Below are 20330 nucleotides of genomic sequence, written 5' to 3'. Positions count from 1 at the left end.
AGTAGCAGCTGTTGTTGTGGTTGGAGCAGCTGTGGTTGTGGTCGGAGCAGCTGTTGTTGTGGTTGGAGCATCTGTGGTTGTGGTAGGAGCAGCTGTTGTTGTGGTTTGAGCAGCTGTGGTTGTGCTCGGAGCAGCTGTTGTTGTGGTTGGAGCAACTGTGGTTGTGGTCGGAAGGACAGTTGTTGTGGTGGGAACAGCTGTAGTTGTGGTTGGAGTAGCTGTGGTTGTGATTGGAGCAGCTGTTGTTGTAGTTTGAGCAGCTGTGGTTGATGTCGGAGCAGCTGTGGTTGATGTCAAAGCAGCTGTGGTTGATGTCGGAGCAGCTGTGGTTGTGGTAGGAGCAGTTGTGGTTGTGGTTGGAGCAGCTGTGGTTGTGGTTGGAGCAGAAGTTGTTGTGGTTGGAGCAACTGTGGTTGTGGTCATACCAGCTGTTGTTGTGGTCGAAGCAACTGTGGTTGTGTTCGGAAGGACAGTTGTTGTGGTTGGAACCGCTGTAGTTGTGGTTGGAGCAGCTGTGGTTGCGGTCAGAGCAGCTGTTGTTGTGGTTTGAGCAACTGTTGTCTGTTGTTGTTGCAGCTGTTGTTGTGGTCGGAGCAACTGTGGTAGTGGTCGAAAGGACAGTTGTTGTGGTTGGAACAGCTGTAGTTGTGGTAGGAACAGCTGTGGTTGTGGTAGGAGCAGCTGTTGTGGTTGGAGCAGCTGTGGTTGTGGTTAGAGCAGCTGTTGTTGTGGTTGGAGCAACTGTGGTTGTGGTCGGAAGGACAGTTGTTGTGGTGGGAACAGCTGTAGTTGTGGTTGGAGTAGCTGTGGTTGTGGTCGGAGCAGCTGTTGTTGTGGTTTGAGCAGCTGTGGTTGTGGTAGGAGCAGCTGTTGTTGTGGTTGGAGCAACTGTGGTTGTGGTTGGAAGAACAGTTGTTGTGGTTGGAACAGCTGTAGTTGTGGTCGGAGCAGCTGTGGTTGTGAATGGGGCAGCTGTCGTTGTAGCTTGAGCAGCTGTGGCTGATGTTAGAGCTGCTGTGGTTGATGTCGGAGCAACTGTGGTTGTGGTAGGAGCGGTTGTGGTAGGAGCAGTTGTGGTTGTGGTTGGAGAAGCTGTGGTTGTGGTTGGAAGAGCAGTTGTTGTGGTTGGAACAGCTGTAGTTGTGGTTGGAGCAGCTGTTGTTGTGGTTTGAGCAACTGTGCTTGTTGTCGTAGCAGCTGTTGTTGTGGTCGGAACAACTGTGGTAGTGGTCGGAAGGACAGTTGTTGTGGTTGGAACAGCTGTTTTTGTGGTCGGAGCAACTGTGGTTGTGGTTGGAACAGCTGTAGTTGTGGTTAGAGCAGCTGTTGTTGTGGTTGGAGCAACTGTGGTTGTGGTCGGAAGGACTGTTGTTGTGGTTTGAGCAGCTGTGGTTGTGGTTAGAGCAGCTGTGGTTGTGCTCGGAGCAGCTGTTGTTGTGGTTTGAGCAACTGTGCTTGTTGTCGTAGCAGCTGTTGTTGTGGTCGGAGCAACTGTGGTAGTGGTCAAAAGGACAGTTGTTGTGGTTGGAATAGCTGTAGTTGTGGTCGGAGCAGCTGTGGTTGTGGTAGGAGCAGCTGTTGTTGTGGTTTGAGTAGCTGTGGTTTCGGTCGGAGCAGCTGTTGTTGTGGTTTGAGTAGCTGTGGTTGTGGTAGGAGCAGCAGTTGTTGTGGTTGGAGCAATTGTGGTAGTGGTTGGAAGGACAGTTGTTGTGGTGGGAACAGCTGTAGTTGTGGTTGGAGTAGCTGTGGTTGTGATTGGAGCAGATGTTGTTGTAGTTTGAGCAGCTGTGGTTGATGTCGGAGCAGCTGTGTTTGATGTCAAAGCAGCTGTGGTGGATGACGGAGCAGTTGTGGTTGTAGTAGGAGCGGTTGTGGTAGGAGCAGTTGTTGTTGTGGTTGGAGCAACTGTGATTGTGGTTGGAAGAACAGATATTGTGGTTGGAACAGATGTAGTTGTGGTTGGAGCATCAGTGGTTGTGGTCGGAGCAGCTGTTGTTGTGGTTTGAGTAGCTGTGGTTGTGGTAGGAGCAGCTGTTGTTGTGGTTGAAGCAACTGTGTTTGTGTTCGGAAGGACAGTTGTTGCGGTGGGAACAGCTGTTGTTGTGGTTTGAGTTGCTGTGGTTGTGGTAGGAGCAGCTGTTGTTGTGGTTGGAGCAACTGTGGTTGTGGTCGGAGCAGCTGTTGTTGTGGTTTGAGCAGCTGTGGTTGTGGTAGGAGCAGCTGTTGTTGTGGTTGGAGCAACTGTCGTTGTGGTCGAAAGGACAGTTGTTGTGGTTGGAACAGCTGTAGTTGTGGTCGGAGCAGCTGTGGTTGTGAATGGGGCAGCTGTCGTTGTAGCTTGAGCAGCTGTGGCTGATGTTAGAGCAGCTGTGGTTGATGTCGGAGCAACTGTGGTTGTGGTAGGAGCGGTTGTGGTAGGAGCAGTTGTGGTTGTGGTTGGAGCAGCTGTGGTTGTGGTTGGAAGAGCAGTTGTTGTGGTTGGAACAGCTGTAGTTGTGGTTGGAGCAGCTGTTGTTGTGGTTTGAGCAACTGTGCTTGTTGTCGTAGCAGCTGTTGTTGTGGTCGGAGCAACTGTAGTTGTGGTCGGAAGGACAGTTGTTGTGGTTGGAACAGCTGTAGTTGTGGTCGGAGCAGCTGTGGTTGTGGTAGGAGCAGCTGTGTCTGTTGTCATAGCAGCTGTTGTTGTGGTCGGAGCAACTGTGGTAGTGGTCGAAAGGACAGTTGTTGTGGTTGGAACAGCTGTAGTTGTGGTTGGAGCAGCTGTGGTTGCGGTCAGAGCAGCTGTTGTTGTGGTTTGAGCAACTGTGCTTGTTGTCGTAGCAGCTGTTGTTGTGGTCGGAGCAACTGTAGTTGTGGTCGGAAGGACAGTTGTTGTGGTTGGAACAGCTGTAGTTGTGGTCGGAGCAGCTGTGGTTGTGGTAGGAGCAGCTGTTGTTGTGGTTGGAGCATCTGTGGTTGTGGTAGGAGCAGCTGTTGTTGTGGTTTGAGTAGCTGTGGTTGTGGTAGGAGCAGCAGTTGTTGTGAATGGGGCAGCTGTCGTTGTAGCTTGAGCAGCTGTGGCTGATGTTAGAGCAGCTGTGGTTGATGTCGGAGCAACTGTGGTTGTGGTAGGAGCGGTTGTGGTAGGAGCAGTTGTGGTTGTGGTTGGAGAAGCTGTGGTTGTGGTTGGAAGAACAGTTGTTGTGGTTGGAACATCTGTAGTTGTGGTTGGAGCAGCTGTTGTTGTGGTTTGAGCAACTGTGTCTGTTGTCGTAGCAGCTGTTGTTGTGGTCGGAGCAACTGTGGTAGTGGTCGGAAGGACAGTTGTTGTGGTTGGAACAGCTGTAATTGTGGTCGGAGCAACTGTGGTTGTGGTAGGAGCATCTGTTGTTGTGGATGGAGCAGCTGTTGTTGTGGTTTGAGCAGCTGTTTTTGTGGTTGGAGCAGCTGTTGTTGTGGTTGGAAGGACAGTTGTTGTGGTGGGATCAGCTGTTGTTATGGTTTGAAGGTCAGTTGTGGTTGGAACAGCTATAGTTGTGGTTTGAGCACCTGGGGTTGTTGTCGTAGCAGCTGTTTTTGTGGTCAGAGCAGCTGTTGTTGTGGTTGAAGCAACTGTGTTTGTGTTCGGAAGGACAGTTGTTGCGGTGGGAACAGCTGTTGTTTTGGATTGAGTTGCTGTGGTTGTGGTAGGAGCAGCTGTTTTTGTGGTTGGAGCAACTGTGGTTGTGGTCGGAGCATCTGTTGTTGTGGTTTGAGTAGCTGTGGTTGTGGTAGGAGCAACTGTTGTTGTGGTTGGAGCAACTGTGGTTGTGGTCGGAAGGACAGTTGTTGTGGTGGGAACAGCTGTAATTGTGGTTGGAGTAGCTGTGATTGTGATTGGAGCAGCTGTTGTCGTAGTTTTAGCTACTGTGGTTGATGTCGGAGCAGCTGTGGTTGATGTCAAAGCAGCTGTGGTTGATATCGGAGCAGCTGTTGTTGTGGTAGAAGCGGATGTGGTAGGAGCAGTTGTGGTTGTGGTTGGAGCAGCATTGGTTGTGGTTGGGAGAACAGTTGTTGTGGTTGGAAAAGCTGTAGTTGTGGATGGAGCATCAGTGGTTGTGGTCGGAGTAGCTGTTCTTGTGGTTTGAGTAGCTGTGGTTGTGGTAGGAGCAACTGTTGTTGTGGTTGGAGCAACTGTTGTTGTGGTCAGAAGGACAGTTGTTGTGGTGGGAACAGCTGTAGTTGTGGTTGGAGTAGCTGTGGTTGTGATTGGAGCAGCAGTTACTGTTGTTTGAGCAACTGTGCTTGTTGTCGTAGCAGCTGTTGTTGTGGTCGGAAACACCGTGGTAGTGGTCGGAAGGACAGTTGTTGTGGTTGGAACAGCTGTAGTTGTGGATGGAGCAGCTGTGATTGTGGTCGGAGCAGCTGTTGTTGTGGTTTGAGCAGCTGTGGTTGTGGAAGGAGCAGCAGTTGTTGTGGTTGGAGCAATTGTGGTTGTGGTCGGAAGGACAGTTGTTGTGGTGGGAACAGCTGTAGTTGTGGTTGGAGCAGCTGTGGTTGTGATTGGAGCAGATGTTGTTGTAGTTTGACCAGCTGTGGTTGATGTCGGAGCAGCTGTGTTTGATGTCAAAGCAGCTGTGGTTGATGACGGAACAGTTGTGGTTGTAGTAGGAGCGGTTGTGGTAGGAGCAGTTGTGGTTGTGGTTGGAGCAACTGTGATTGTGGTTGGAAGAACAGTTATTGTGGTTGGAACAGATGTAGTTGTGGTTGGAGCATCAGTGGTTGTGGTCGGAGCAGTTGTTGTTGTGGTTGGAGCAACTGTGGTTGTGGTCAGAAGGACAGTTGTTGTGGTGGGAACAGCTGTAGTTGTGGTTGGAGTAGCTGTGGTTGTGATTGGAGCAGCAGTTACTGTTGTTTGAGCAACTGTGCTTGTTGTCCTAGCAGATGTTGTTGTGGTCGGAAACACTGTGGTAGTGGTCGGAAGGACAGTTGTTGTGGTTGGAACAGCTGTAGTTGTGGATGGGGCAGCTGTTATTGTGGTCGGAGCAGCTTTTGTTGTGGTTTGAGCAGTTGTGGTTGTTGTAGTAGCAGCTGTTGTTGTGGTAGGAGCAGCTGTGGTTGTTGTAGGAGCAGCTGTTGTTGTGGTTGGAGCATCTGTGGTTGTGGATGGAGCAGCTGTTGTTGTGGTTTGAGCAGCTGTGGTTGTGGAAGGAGCAGCAGTTGTTGTGGTTGGAGCAATTGTGGTTGTGGTCGGAAGGACAGTTGTTGTGGTGGGAACAGCTGTAGTTGTGGTTGGAGTAGCTGTGGTTGTGATTGGAGCAGATGTTGTTGTAGTTTGAGCAGCTGTGGTTGATGTCGGAGCAGCTGTGTTTGATGTCAAAGCAGCTGTGGTGGATGACGGAGCAGTTGTGGTTGTAGTAGGAGCGGTTGTGGTAGGAGCAGTTGTGGTTGTGGTTGGAGCAGCTGTAGTTGTGGTTGGAGCAGCTGTGGTTGTTGTAGGAGCAGCTGTGTCTGTTGTCATAGCAGCTGTTGTTGTGGTCGAAGCAACTGTGGTAGTGGTCGAAAGGACAGTTGTTGTGGTAGGAACAGCTGTAGTTATGGTTGGAGCAGCTGTGGTTGTTGTCGGAGCAGCTGTTGTTTTGGTTTGAGCAACTGTGTCTGTTGTTGTTGCAGCTGTTGTTGTGGTCGGAGCAACTGTGGTAGTGGTCGAAAGGACAGTTGTTGTGTTTGGAACAGCTGTAGTTGTGGTCGGAGCAGCTGTGGTTGTGGTAGGTGCAGCTGTTGTTGTGGTTGGAGCATCTGTGGTTGTGGATGGAGCAGCTGTTGTTGTGGTTGGAGCAATTGTGGTTGGGGTCGGAAGGACAGTTGTTGTGGTGGGAACAGCTGTAGTTGTGGTTGGAGTAGCTGTGGTTGTGGTCGGAGCAGCTGTTGTTGTGGTTTGAGCAGCTGTGGTTGTGGTAGGAGCAGCTGTTGTTGTGGTTGGAGCAACTGTCGTTGTGGTCGAAAGGACAGTTGTTGTGGTTGGAACAGCTGTAGTTGTGGTCGGAGCAGCTGTGGTTGTGAATGGGGCAGCTGTCGTTGTAGCTTGAGCAGCTGTGGCTGATGTTAGAGCAGCTGTGGTTGATGTCGGAGCAACTGTGGTTGTGGTAGGAGCGGTTGTGGTAGGAGCAGTTGTGGTTGTGGTTGGAGAAGCTGTGGTTGTGGTTGGAAGAACAGTTGTTGTGGTTGGAACAGCTGTAGTTGTGGTTGGAGCAGCTGTTGTTGTGGTTTGAGCAACTGTGTCTGTTGTCGTAGCAGCTGTTGTTGTGGTCGGAACAACTGTGGTAGTGGTCGAAAGGACAGTTGTTGTGGTTGGAACAGCTGTAATTGTGGTCGGAGCAACTGTGGTTGTGGTAGGAGCAGCTGTGTCTGTTGTCATAGCAGCTGTTGTTGTGGTCGGAGCAACTGTGGTAGTGGTCGAAAGGACTGTTGTTGTGGTTGGAACAGCTGTAGTTATGGTTGGAGCAGCTGTGGTTGTTGTCGGAGCAGCTGTTGTTGTGGTTTGAGCAACTGTATCTGTTGTTGTTGCAGCTGTTGTTGTGGTCGGAGCAACTGTGGTAGTGGTCGAAAGGACAGTTGTTGTGTTTGGAACAGCTGTAGTTGTGGTCGGAGCAGCTGTGGTTGTGGTAGGAGCAGCTGTTGTTGTGGTTGGAGCATCTGTGGTTGTGGATGGAGCAGCTGTTGTTGTGGTTTGAGCAGCCGTGGTTGTGGAAGGAGCAGCAGTTGTTGTGGTTGGAGCAATTGTGGTTGGGGTCGGAAGGACAGTTGTTGTGGTGGGAACAGCTGTAGTTGTGGTTGGAGTAGCTGTGGTTGTGATTGGAGCAGATGTTGTTGTAGTTTGGGCAGCTGTGGTTGATGTCGGAGCAGCTGTGTTTGATGTCAAAGCAGCTGTGGTGGATGACGGAGCAGTTGTGGTTGTAGTAGGAGCGGTTGTGGTAGGAGCAGTTGTTGTTGTGGTTGGAGCAACTGTGATTGTGGTTGGAAGAACAGATATTGTGGTTGGAACAGATGTAGTTGTGGTTGGAGCATCAGTGGTTGTGGTCGGAGCAGCTGTTGTTGTGGTTTGAGTAGCTGTGGTTGTGGTAGGAGCAGCTGTTGTTGTGGTTGAAGCAAATGTGTTTGTGTTCGGAAGGACAGTTGTTGCGGTGGGAACAGCTGTTGTTGTGGTTTGAGTTGCTGTGGTTGTGGTTGGAGCAGCTGTTGTTGTGGTTGGAGCAACTGTGGTTGTGGTCGGAGCAGCTGTTGTTGTGGTTTGAGCAGCTGTGGTTGTGGTAGGAGCAGCTGTTGTTGTGGTTGGAGCAACTGTCGTTGTGGTCGAAAGGACAGTTGTTGTGGTTGGAACAGCTGTAGTTGTGGTCGGAGCAGCTGTGGTTGTGAATGGGGCAGCTGTCGTTGTAGCTTGAGCAGCTGTGGCTGATGTTAGAGCAGCTGTGGTTGATGTCGGCGTAGCTGTGGTTGTGGTAGGAGCGGTTGTGGTAGGAGCAGTTGTGGTTGTGGTTGGAGCAGCTGTGGTTGTGGTTGGAAGAGCAGTTGTTGTGGTTGGAACAGCTGTAGTTGTGGTTGGAGCAGCTGTTGTTGTGGTTTGAGCAACTGTGCTTGTTGTCGTAGCAGCTGTTGTTGTGGTCGGAGCAACTGTGGTAGTGGTCGAAAGGACAGTTGTTGTGGTTGGAACAGCTGTAATTGTGGTCGGAGCAACTGTGGTTGTGGTAGGAGCAGCTGTGTCTGTTGTCATAGCAGCTGTTGTTGTGGTCGGAGCAACTGTAGTTGTGGTCGGAAGGACAGTTGTTGTGGTTGGAACAGCTGTAGTTGTGGTTGGAGCAGCTGTGGTTGTGCTCGGAGCAGCTGTTGTTGTGGTTTGAGCAACTGTGCTTGTTGTCGTAGCAGCTGTTGTTGTGGTCGGAGCAACTGTAGTTGTGGTCGGAAGGACAGTTGTTGTGTTTGGAACAGCTGTAGTTGTGGTCGGAGCAGCTGTGGTTGTGGTAGGAGCAGCTGTTGTTGTGGTTGGAGCATCTGTGGTTGTGGATGGAGCAGCTGTTGTTGTGGTTTGAGCAGCCGTGGTTGTGGAAGGAGCAGCAGTTGTTGTGAATGGGGCAGCTGTCGTTGTAGCTTGAGCAGCTGTGGCTGATGTTAGAGCAGCTGTGGTTGATGTCGGAGCAACTGTGGTTGTGGTAGGAGCGGTTGTGGTAGGAGCAGTTGTGGTTGTGGTTGGAACAGCTGTGGTTGTGGTTGGATGAACAGTTGTTGTGGTTGGAACAGCTGTAGTTGTGGTTGGAGCAGCTGTTGTTGTGGTTTGAGCAACTGTGTCTGTTGTCGTAGCAGCTGTTGTTGTGGTCGGAGCAACTGTGGTAGTGGTCGAAAGGACAGTTGTTGTGGTTGGAACAGCTGTAATTGTGGTCGGAGCAACTGTGGTTGTGGTAGGAGCATCTGTTGTTGTGGATGGAGCAGCTGTTGTTGTGGTTTGAGCAGCTGTTTTTGTGGTTGGAGCAGCTGTTGTTGTGGTTGGAAGGACAGTTGTTGTGGTGGGATCAGCTGTTGTTATGGTTTGAAGGTCAGTTGTGGTTGGAACAGCTATAGTTGTGGTTTGAGCACCTGGGGTTGTTGTCGTAGCAGCTGTTTTTGTGGTCAGAGCAGCTGTGGTTGTGGTAGGAGCAGCTGTTGTGTTTGGAAGGACAGTTGTTGTGGTCGGAGCAGCTGTGGTTATGGTTTGAAGGTCAGTTGTGGTTGGAACAGCTGTAGTTGTGGTTGGAGCATCAGTTGTTGTGGTTGGAGCATCTGTGGTTGTGGTTGGAGCAGCTGTTGTTGTGTTAGGAGCAGCTGTTGTTGTGGATGTAGCAGATGTGGATGTAGTTGTGGTGTTAATGGCTGTCAGGTTTGGAGCAAAACGTCTGTTTTATTATTATGGAATCATTTTAATTAATCCTTTTTTTGAAAATGTCTTGTAATATTTAAGAACTGAAATTATAATATTTGTGATTGTAATATAATCGCTTTCTTACCTGTTAGTATTAGTAGAAACGGAAAAATCTTTTCTGGCCCCATTATTTTTCAATCTTTTTTCTGTAATATTAGGTACAACAACCATCTTATTCAAACATTAATCCTTCACATATCTGAGTTTTTACTACAAGTACCTGTATGTTTTTTTAATACTGAATACAACTTGCAGACATACCCCTAATGTCACCTTTTGCCATTTTTTTAAAAGGTTAATACAGCACAATGAAATCAACAAATTACAGGTTATGCAGTCATTAAGATGAACCCAAAGGCATGCTAAATATCATAAAATATAATAAGAGTAAAAACACAAAAATAACATGAAACAAATAGCATCTTGTTCATTTAAATTGCCAGGATCGATTGTTCGTTTAATTTCTGCTATAGAAATACAGTTTTTTTTTATTGAAAATAAATTGTAATTATTCAGTGACTTTAAAGTTTAAAAAATTGAAAAATATTTAGCCATGAGTGTTGTTCATTACGTACCTATTCACCTATACCCATACTTGACTTATGTAAGTAAGGTAGTTTTTTGAATATATAAATTAGTAAGGTAATTAAATAAGGTTGCAGGTGTTACTTCAGCAATTTCTGACTCTTTTTTCCCAAACCTTTCATTAATGTAATATTTAATTGTAACAGTGATGAACTATTCAGTGTGATTGGTCATGATACACTGACTGGCCAACAAAAAAGTTCCCACTAAAAATTAAAAGGTCACATACATACAAAATATTTCGTTGGACTACCTTTAGCTTTGATTAGCTCTCAATTTTTAGATCAGTTTTCAGACCTTTTATCTGATTTAGTGTTAAATACAGATAAGGTTATTATAGTGGGGGATTTTAACATTCATGTTGACACTGAAAGTGATAGCTTAAATATAGCCTTTAATGCTATCTTAGTCTCAATTGGCTTTGCTCAAAACATTAACAAACCCACCAACCTTTGTCGTCATTCTCTAGACTTTGTGCTGACATATGGCATTGAGTGTAAAGACATAACAATATTTTCTCATAACCCTGTCATGTCTGACCATTTTTTAATAACCTTTGAGTCTAATTTAAACAGAGTACTCCACACCTGAAAGAAAATTTCATTATAGTAGATCACTATCAGACAATGCTGTAACAACCTTTAAAGAATCTGTTCCACTTTTGATTTCCTCATTATCACAGAAAAGCACAGTGGAGGGCAATCATTTTGTTTCTGCCCCTTCACAAATTGATTCTCTTGTTCATAGTGTTACTTCATCATTGTGTGGTGCATTAGACAATGCAGCACCCTTGAAAAAGAATTTAATTATTCATAGGAGGTTAGCTCCATGGTTTAATTCAGAGCTGTGTACTTTAAAGCACAATGTTAGAAAATTGGAGAGAGAATGTTGCTCTACACACCTAGAGGATTCCTACTTAATCTGGAAAAATAACTTACTGTTGTATAAAAAGACACTTCACCAAGCTAGAACAGCTTATTTCTCATCATTAATAGAAGAGAACAAGAATAATCCTAGGTTTCTCTTTAGTACAGTTGCTAAACTTACATAGAGTCATAGCTCTGTTGAGCCATCCATTCCCTTAACTCTCAGCAGTCATGACTTTATGGGATTCTTCTTAAATAAAATTGATTCTATTAAAAATGAAATCTTTGACATACTCCCGAAGATGATTACTTCATCCTCAGCAAGTGAGACAACATTGTAAGTAACTGTAGAGCCTGATCTGTATTTGGACTGCTTTGATCCTGTGGAGCTTCCTGAGTTATCACAAATATTAGCTTCATCTAAACCTTCAACTTGTATGTTAGACCCAATCCCAACCAAATTATTTAAGGAAGTGTTCCCTCTGATTACCAGCTCCATTTTAGGTATGATTAACCTATCCTTATTGAATGGATATGTACCACAGGCTTTTAAGTTAGCTGTATTTAAACCTTTACTTAAGAAACCTTCGCTTGATCGAGATGACTTGAAAAATGACAGACCTATATCCAATCTTTCATTCTTATCTAAAATTCTTGAGAAAATAGTTGCTAATCAAATGTGTGAGCATTTACACAGCAATGACCTGTTTGAAGAGTTTCAGTCAGGCTTCAGAGCTCATCATAGCACTGAAACAGCTCTGCTGAAAGTCACTAATGATATTCTCATGGCCTCAGATAATGGACCCGTGTCTGTACTTGTCCTGTTAGATCTTAGTGCTGCATTTCATACAGTCAATCACAATATTCTCTTAGAAAGGCTGGAACATGCTGTAGGGATCAGGGGAACAGTGCTAGGCTGGTTTAAAACTTATTTGTCTGACAAATTCCAGTTTGTTCATGTAAATGATAAATCATCTTTAAACTCCAGGGTTAATTGTGGAGTACCACAGGGCTCAGTACTTGGACCAATTCTCTTTACTATATATGCTTCCAATAGGTAAAATTATCAGGCAGCATAGAATAAATTTTCACTGTTATGCTGATGACACTCAGCTTTACTTATCCATGAATCCTGATGAGCCCAACCAGTTAAATAGACTACAAGCATGTCTTGTAAACATAAAAACTTGGATGACTTTAAATTTTCTGCTTCTAAATTCAGACAAGACAGAAGTTGTCGTCTTTGGATCGGAGTCTTTAAAAAAGAAACTGCTTAGTCAATCACTTAACCTGGATGGCATTAAATTGACCTCCGATAATAAAGTAAAAAGTCTTGGTGTTATTTTTGACCAGGACATGTCATTTAAATCCTATATTAAACAGGTTTCTAGGATTTCCTTCTTTTTTTGTGTGCCAAAATTAGAAATATCCTGTCCAGGAGTGACACTGAAAAACTAGTCCATGCATTTGTTACTTCAAGGCTGGACTATTGTAATTTGTTACTATCAGGATGTCCACAAAATGCAGTTAAAAGCCTTCAGCTGATTCAAAATGCTGCAGCAAGAGTTCTGATGAAAATTAAAAAGAGAGATCATATTTCTCCTATTTGGCTCCCTGTTAAATCCAGAATAGAATTTAAAATTCTCCTCCTCACATATAAAGCCCTTAATGATTTAACTCCATCATACATCAGAGATCTGATTGTTCCATATGTTCCTAACAGAGCACTTCGTTCTCAGACTGCAGGTTTACTGGTGGTTCCTAGAGTCTCTAGAAGTAGAATGGGAGGCAGATCCTTTAGTTATCAGGCTCCTCTCTTATGGAACCAGCTCCCAGTTTTAGTCCGAGAGGCAGACACCCTGTCTACTTTTAAGGCTAGACTTAAAACGTTCCTTTTTGATAAAGCCTGTAGTTAGAGTGGCTTAGGTTATCCTGAGCTATCTCTGTAGTTATGTTGCTATAGGCTTAGGCTGCTGGAGGACATAACGACCACTTTCACCCTCTTTGCTACATTCTCAGACTACTCTCTAATTCTGCATTATTTGCTGTTATTTCAGTTTTTAACTTTATGTTCTCTCTCTTTTCTCTTCCTAGAAGCTACACCTGGCCTGACTCTGTGTCTACCTGTAACACCTTTCTGGAGAGGGGCATCGTCCGAGCTTCTGCTGGCAACAACTTAATGCTCACCCTCTACCGATGACCCACATGGCCCTGTCTTTCAGTGTTTAACACTTTCTCTCTCCTAGACATGGCAATTGACTGAGCTTTTACTTTGACTAACTCTATGTGCTCTCTTTCAGACTCTAACCTTGAAAACTGGATCAGAGTTTATCTGTTCTTTCTTTCTAGGTGAAACGACTAAAGGAGCTACATCCATTAACATTTACTTTTCCTTCCCATAGAAAGTACTCCTGGATCATTGCTTCTTTGTTCTCTTTGTGTCTCTGCTCTGTTCTCTCAAACCCCCAGTCGGTCGTGGCAGATGGCCGCTCACACTGAGCCTGGTTCTGCTGGAGGTTTATTCCTGTTAAAAGGGAGTTTTTCCTCTCCACTGTCGTTACATGCATGCTCAGTATGAGGGATTGCTGCAAAGTCAACGCCAGTGACTGTCCACTGTCTCTACATGCTCATCCAGGAGGAGTGAATGCTGCAAGTCACTGACTGGATGCAATCTGCTGGGTTTCCTTAGACAGAAAAACTTTTTATCCAATTTGAATAAATAACTGAATCTTAGTGCACTGTTCAATGGTTAGGATTAATTGGAATGTATGTACCTAACTTTTGTGAAGTGCCTTTAGACGACATGCGTTGTGAATTGGCGCTATATAAATAAACTGAATTTAATTTAATTTAATTGATTACAGCACGCATTCGCTGTGGCATTGTTTCGATAAGCTTTTGCAATGTCACAAGATTTATTTCCACCCAATGTTGCATTAATTTTTCTCCAAGATCTTGCATTGATGATGTTAGAGTCTGACCACTGTGCAAAGCCATCTCCAGCACATCCCAAAGATTCTGAATGGGTTAAGGTCTGGACTTTGTGGTGGCTAATCCATGTGTGAGAATGATGTTTCATGCTCCCTGAACCATTCTTTCAAAATTCAAGCCCAATGAGTCCTGGCATTGTCATCTTGGAATATGCCCGTGCCATCAGGGAAGAAAAAAATCCATTCATAGAATAACCTGGTCATTCAGTATATTCAGGTAGTCAGCTGACCTCATTCTTTGAACACATACTGTTGCGGAACCCAGACTTGACCAACAACAGTAACCCCAGATCACATCAGACCGTATGACCTTCTTCCATTGCTCCAGTGTCCAATCTTTATAATCCCTAGCAAATTGAAGCCTTTTTTTCCAGTTACCTCACTGATTAGTGGTTTTCTTAAGGCTACACTGCTGTTCATTCCCAATCCCTTAAATTCCCTTTGCATTGTTTGTGTTGAAATGCTCTTACTTTCACTATTAAGCATAGCCAGGAGTTCTACTGTTGTTCTTCTTTGATTTAATTTCACCAAACGTTTAAGTGATCGCTAACGTTTAAGTGTATCTGGTTTTAACTAATACTCCTCATTAATATAAGCACATTGGAATTTTTGCAAAATGACGAGTGACCATTGTGCTGTAACGGCACTTTCACTTGGTGAACTCCCAAAGGACAGATGTTTCATTGTTTTTAAACAGCATATTAAAAATTTTTGGCCTTTCTTCGTGACCTTTGGGAAATTGACTGGAGAAAAATGTTTCTCATAAATGATGTAGACTTGGCTTCGAAATATTTTTACAATGCTTTCATGCCAGCCATAGACAAACATTTACCTTTTAAAAACTAAAAAGATCAAACCTTTGATTCTCCTCCGATCTGTCTGCTTTGAAACAGGAAAGTGATGTTGCATAGGCAAGACCTAGAAAATCCTCATCCCAGGATGGCTGACTGACCTTTAGACAAGTTAGAAATCATTGTACTTCTCCCGTGAAGAAGACTAAATCAGATTACTATCTTTTAAAAACAACCAACAATTTAAAGAATCCCAAGAACTTCGGTAAGGTAATCAAATCCGCCTATGGAGAAGGACCCATAAATGACAGGTCTATCTAAAATAGGTCTGTGATTTTTGACTCGTAAACACTTTGTTTAATATGGGCACTTGTTTGATTCTGAATAACCTGATCTGCATCAGTCAGGACCAGGGGGTTAGTCAGTGCCTTCCTCATCTGTCTGTGAGGCCCAGTCTGTTATGTTTACTTTTTTACTGTATCTGAAGTTCAAAGAGTTTTAGTAAATCTTGACCTTAGCAAATCTGCAGATTCTGACAAGCTTGAGCCCTTTTTCCTTAAGGTACCTGCTGATATCAATGCGGAACCAATGGCCTTATATTTTTAATTGGCCTCTTGCCAACAATGTCATCCCTGAAATATGGAAGGCAGCATTTGTTCTTCCTCTATTAGGCAATTCCTGTTATTAAGAACTATAGACCAATTTCTAAACTTCTATGTGTCCTGGCTAAAATCCTGGAAAAACTCATCAAGATTTTCTAGACCAAACTGATGTTCTGTCACACAATCAGTCTGGTTTTAGAAAGCAGCACAGTAAGGCCACAGCTGCCATCAAAGTGGTCAATGATATGATTGCGTCATTAGATGACCAGAAACACTGTGCTGCTCTGTTTACGGATCTAAGAGCTTTTAATACTGTAAATCACAATGTTCTGTTAAAAGGCTTTTAGAAATGTACTTGTCTAATGAGGCTGTTCGCTGGTTTACAAACTATTTACATGGTAGAACACAGTGTGTGCAATCAGCACGATTCCTGCTACTCAGTTGTCCACAAAACAAAGGGTGTTCCTCCAGTTTCAACTTTAGAACCACTCCTTTTCATCATTTATGCTAATAATCTATGTTAATTACCAGACCTCATAATGGATTCACTTTCTATGAGCACATAGACAGTCTTGTGTCTAAGTCAAACTGGATTTCTTCTTTAGAAAAAAGTTTTCGTTCTCTTGGAAATTACTTAATTTCAGCAACTTTTCTACCCATGCTGGTCTATGTTGACTTGTTGTATGTGAATTAATCAAAGCAGAATCTAAAGGAATTAGAGCCAGTATACCACTCTGCATTACATTTTATTACTGGGTGTGGACATTGAGTCTGCCGGTGTCATTTGTACACTGTTGACTGTCCTACTCTGTCTGTCCAGGCACATTTACACTGGCTGCTTTTCGCATACAAATGTATTCTGAGGGTACTTCCCTCTGACCTCACTGCTTTAATGACAAGGCCCCTTAATCATCATGGACTCTCTGGTTTTTTATCACCTGACTGTTCCCACAGTCAGAACTGAACTGGGTAAGAGAGCGTCTAAATATTCCAGCCCCTCTGCCTGGAATTCCAGAAACACTCATAGCTGACAGAGCTGGGGTAACATTTATAAACGCTGTGTCCGCACAAAACTGTGCCTGAAATTGCTGTACGTCACTTTCCACAAACAAGAGCGCAAATGCCGTATGGTGAGTTGATCAAGTGTCTTAATAACAAAAGGAAAACTTACAAGGAGGCAGGACAGAGAAAATGAGTAAAGGAACGGGCAGGAAGCAGGCAGTCGACAGTATAGTCCAGTGACAAGAACAGAAAACCAGAGTCTAAATACTGAGGAATGGTGGAGAATGGACCAATGAACATAGGGAGCCAATCAGAACAGAATTAGGAACAAATGGTGGAAAAAGTAATGCAGGCCATTGAAAGAGGCTGGTAAATTAACACTAATGACCAGGGAATCCAGAGAAATAACAAATCCTCTAAGTGGACAGAAACAAGTAAACAATGAAACTAACTGAAGAACATTAACAGGGAGAAATAGAACTTCAAGGACATACAAACTAAAACATCTAACAAAGGAATCCAGGAATTTATTATGATAATTTAAAACATGCTGCTACAGATTTTTAGTCATGTTTATAAATTAGACACGAGAAATGCATAATTAGAGACACCATATCCATCTCTCATATTACTATTTGTATGATTTTATGAAAATGGCACATCAATGACCACATTATTTACATTATTTTACAGTGAATAGTCTACTCAGTGCAGACAATCTTTCTTCAGTGATTAGGATTTGTCCTCCCCTTCATACTGAATGCTTGAAGTGGCAATATACAAAGCACTGAAGTGTCTCTGATGGTGATTTAATTATTGAACATGGAGGAAGTAAAATCATCGCTAATGCATTTTAAATAATTTCTCTGTTACTATCAAATTTAACAGACAAGATATTGTCTTTTTAGCTGACCAGCATTTTAGAACAACTGCTAAAGTAAGAATTCAACAAAAATAGAGATATGTACTCATGACCTCCACTAAGGAAAAGCAGCTCTTTGAAAGTTAAAAAGAATTTTAAAAAAAACTAAAAGTAAAAACGTGTTTATAGTGATAGTAATTTCTATGGTAGAACCTTGAAATACTGTAATCTGTTTTACTCGAAATATGGAATGGGCTCCAATCAGCAATGAAGTATTTTTGATTTTTAAAAATTCCCAAATTTAAAACTGGATTGTACAAAAAAGATAAATAAAAATGTTAAAACAAACATTTCTTAATAAATCAGATCCATATGGCAGAACCTTGCAACAATAGTTTTAAAACTATATTTTAATTTTAAAAATATACCTATTAACACGACTCAGAAATTACTTACCTAAAGCAGTAACTCACTTCAAAAGTTCCTTAAATCTCTCCTGCTGCTCATGAAACTTGTTTTTCTAGACCTTTGTTCAGCCTTATATATTAGCTGCATGTTATTATTAGCATGACGCCAATAAGGAATTTCTTTTGAAACAATTGTAGGTGTCTCAGGAGTGCCTTCATTCCACTCAAGTGAACAACCCAGATATTTTTTGTTTTTTTGGGTGGAGGTGTTACAGTTATGAGACATTCAAATCATAATTACAAAATTGTTAAAAGAACTGTCCTATATCCTTGTCCAATTAATAAAAAAGACAAAAACACTTTTGCATCACCTTAAGGTTTCTTGAGGTTCTCTTTGCTTAATCACAGAAGATTTTAGTCTTAGTACCAATTCTAGAATGTAGAAAGGTCTCTCAGTGGCATCAATTTTAGGTGCATGTACAGAGCTTGATCTGCTTAAAATATAAAAACAATTAATTCACATTGACCTTTTCTTATCATTTAATAAACTAAGTTTTATTTTAACAAGCTGCAAAGCGAATTTGTTGAATGTAAATTACAAGTGAGAAAATGTTAGAAGTGTGGTTGCAATGTCATCTTGTCTGCCATGTTGACATCTTTAGACTCCATGTGTGACTCCATGTTGATTCTTTAGAAAATCCAAATTAAGCATCGATGCTTTATGTTCCAAAAATCCTTAAATTAACTCTGACATTATTCTTATATGATACGTTAGATCAGGTTCAAACCAAACATACTTAAGTTCACAAAAGATTTATGTTGTGGATCTACAAAGTAACAGACATTAAATCAGAAATTTGAAATGTATTTTTATTTTTTACTAGTCCAGTACAATTTAATTTGAAAATAGACTGGCCCAAAACAAAAAGCGGGTCTACTGTTACAGCCTTCATTGCCAGCTGAGAATGTAATGGGGAAAGATACAATAGTATTTATATTGAAGTCAAACAATAGTCAAACATACAATAAAATTAGACCTCAGTGAGTTTTAGAGTTAAAAATAAAACCCTAGTCACATATTAATTAAATTCAGTACAATTTGTAAGAAGATAACATGTATTCACATAATTTCAGCCATATTATTACTGTACTATGTTTATGACAACAAGACAGCATTTTCCCTTAAAACAAAATAACTTTCTGAACAGTGTCATGAGATAGGCACCATTTACCTTACTAAAGTTGTAGATCAACTGACTCTAGATTTCACTATGTAGAAATATGCTTCAGCAAACAAATACAATAATTTGACCACAAGAAATATTCGGAAAGAAATTATAAATTACTCACAGCTTGGAGTGAAAGTTCTGGAAGATCTCTAGCAGTTGAGAGATGTTCAGTTGTAGATATAGCTTTTAAATGTGGCCTTAAAACAGATATTTCAGATTAAATCAAAATAAAACAATTACAGATTAGAGCAAGTTTTAATGATTTATCTGAAATAAATCAGTTACTTGAGATTACCAGAACCAAAAAGGCTATCGATGGCTCACGAAGAACCAGGATGTTCATCACTATCATTAGGTCACCTTTAGCTGAACTGTAAAATTATTCTTTAAACAGAAAAAAATAATAAGAAAAAACAAATAGTGTAGCAATAATCACAATGTAAGATTAAAGTGTTTATCTAAACAAGTAATAGCACAAAACAAACTTTGAATTAAAGTCAAACATGCACAGGTCATTTTGTTTTTTAAACTGGAGTCCAGAATCTGTGGCAAAGTACAACAGTGTAAACTAGGACGAATGTATAAAAACAATAATACAAATCAGAATAAGAGAATCAGGAACGAAAACGGCTTTTAAAAGTCTGGATTCTGAAAATTAACATTCTGAATTGAAATAAAGTGCTCATTAAATTTTCAAATGTTTCTGAGATATGCATGCAAAGAAAATCTTTGCATGCCTGACAGATGCCTGGGTAAAATTTATGTCACCATTCGGCCATCCTACTCTGAGTTATACAAAACGTGACAAATTTACAACACTAGATGGCCCCATTGTCTTACAAATATATATCCTGGAAAGTGCAAAACAGGTATCAGTGAATCTTGGCAGATATCTTCAAAACTAAATCTTGAGACCCTCCATTATATTAGAATATTAATGGCCTAAAATGGGTGTATGATCCAAAACCCCAAACTGTCACCTAACATCAAGAAATGTTTTTAAAAATCCCACATTTGAAATGAACCGATAACAGTTTAACACTATTTTATACAGTTCATCATTGGTTCCATACCCCCTAGTAAAATTCGAAATGTTGCATTGCTCAGTCAGCCGTTTGTATCCGGGATCTCGTTCTTTTGGTCATGACCCTGGATACAAGCGGCTGAAATGAGCTTCCTCCGTAGGGTGGCCGGGCGTTCCCTTAGAGATAGGGTGAGGAGCTCGGCCATCCGGGAGGGGCTTGGAGTAGAGCCGCTGCTCCTCCACATCGAGAGGAGCCAGTTGAGGTGGCTCGGGCATCTATACCGGATGCCTTCTGGACGCCTCCGTTGGGAGGTGTTCCAGCCACGTCCCACCAGGAGGAGGCCCAGGGGACAGCCCAGGACACGCTGGAGGGACTATGTCTCTCGGCTGTCCTGGGAACGCCTTGGGCACCCCCCGGAGGAGCTGGAGGAGGTGTCTGGGGTGAGGGACGTCTGGGTGTCTCTACTGAGTCCGCTGCCCCCGCAACCCGGTCCCGGATAAGCGGAAGACGAGTACGACGAGTACAAGTACGAGCATTGCTCAGTTAAATAAGCAGAAATCAGCATGAGATTTATGCCCCATGATTGAAACTCTCCTGTGTTTCTGTATCAAAATGTATTACCATAATCCACAAGGGGGTGCTAGAAATTTGAGGAACTTGAATTACTGGCTAAAGTGAGCATGGTTTACAGTCATGATTAATAAATTCTAGGCTTTTATATATTTTGCACATATTCATGGTTTTGAGGCTGTATTTGATTTTTAGCTAACCTTTCAATTTGCGCTTTATCTGTTTTTAGTAAATACCAAAACTGCAATCTGTGGTGTGTGATTTTGATCACCTGAGAGTAAAGCAAAAATGACTAGAGAGTCATATCAGAATCACTAGATGTTAAAAACCATGAATAGATAGATGTTGTACTGTTTTTTTATTTACCATGCTTTTATGCACAAGGTTTAGGTAGAAATATATTTGCAACACTTACAAAAATCAAACAGAGCAGCAATTTACAGATTGAATAAATTAATAAAATGCTGCAGTTAAAGGCTGCTGACTAGAATGA

General features: G+C 42.7%; 1 protein-coding gene across 1 annotated transcript in view; it reads right to left on the bottom strand.

Moving 5' to 3' along the window:
* Positions 1-5479, bottom strand: part of LOC124880319 (mucin-2-like) — a 20004-nt gene extending 14525 nt beyond the window's left edge. The window contains exons 1-2 of the mRNA XM_047385364.1: positions 5038-5479; positions 3047-3294 (exon numbers count right to left, since the gene is read on the bottom strand). Of these exons, the coding sequence (XP_047241320.1) occupies positions 3047-3294; positions 5038-5479 (690 nt within the window). The remainder of the gene's footprint in view (positions 1-3046; positions 3295-5037) is intronic.
* Positions 5480-20330: the final 14851 nt, after the last annotated feature.

The sequence above is a fragment of the Girardinichthys multiradiatus genome, chromosome 14 (genome assembly GCF_021462225.1).
Source record: "Girardinichthys multiradiatus isolate DD_20200921_A chromosome 14, DD_fGirMul_XY1, whole genome shotgun sequence".
Classification (NCBI taxonomy): Eukaryota; Metazoa; Chordata; class Actinopteri; order Cyprinodontiformes; family Goodeidae; genus Girardinichthys; species Girardinichthys multiradiatus.
Note: the sequence above shows the minus strand (reverse complement) of the source record. Positions and strands in the feature narration are given on the sequence as shown.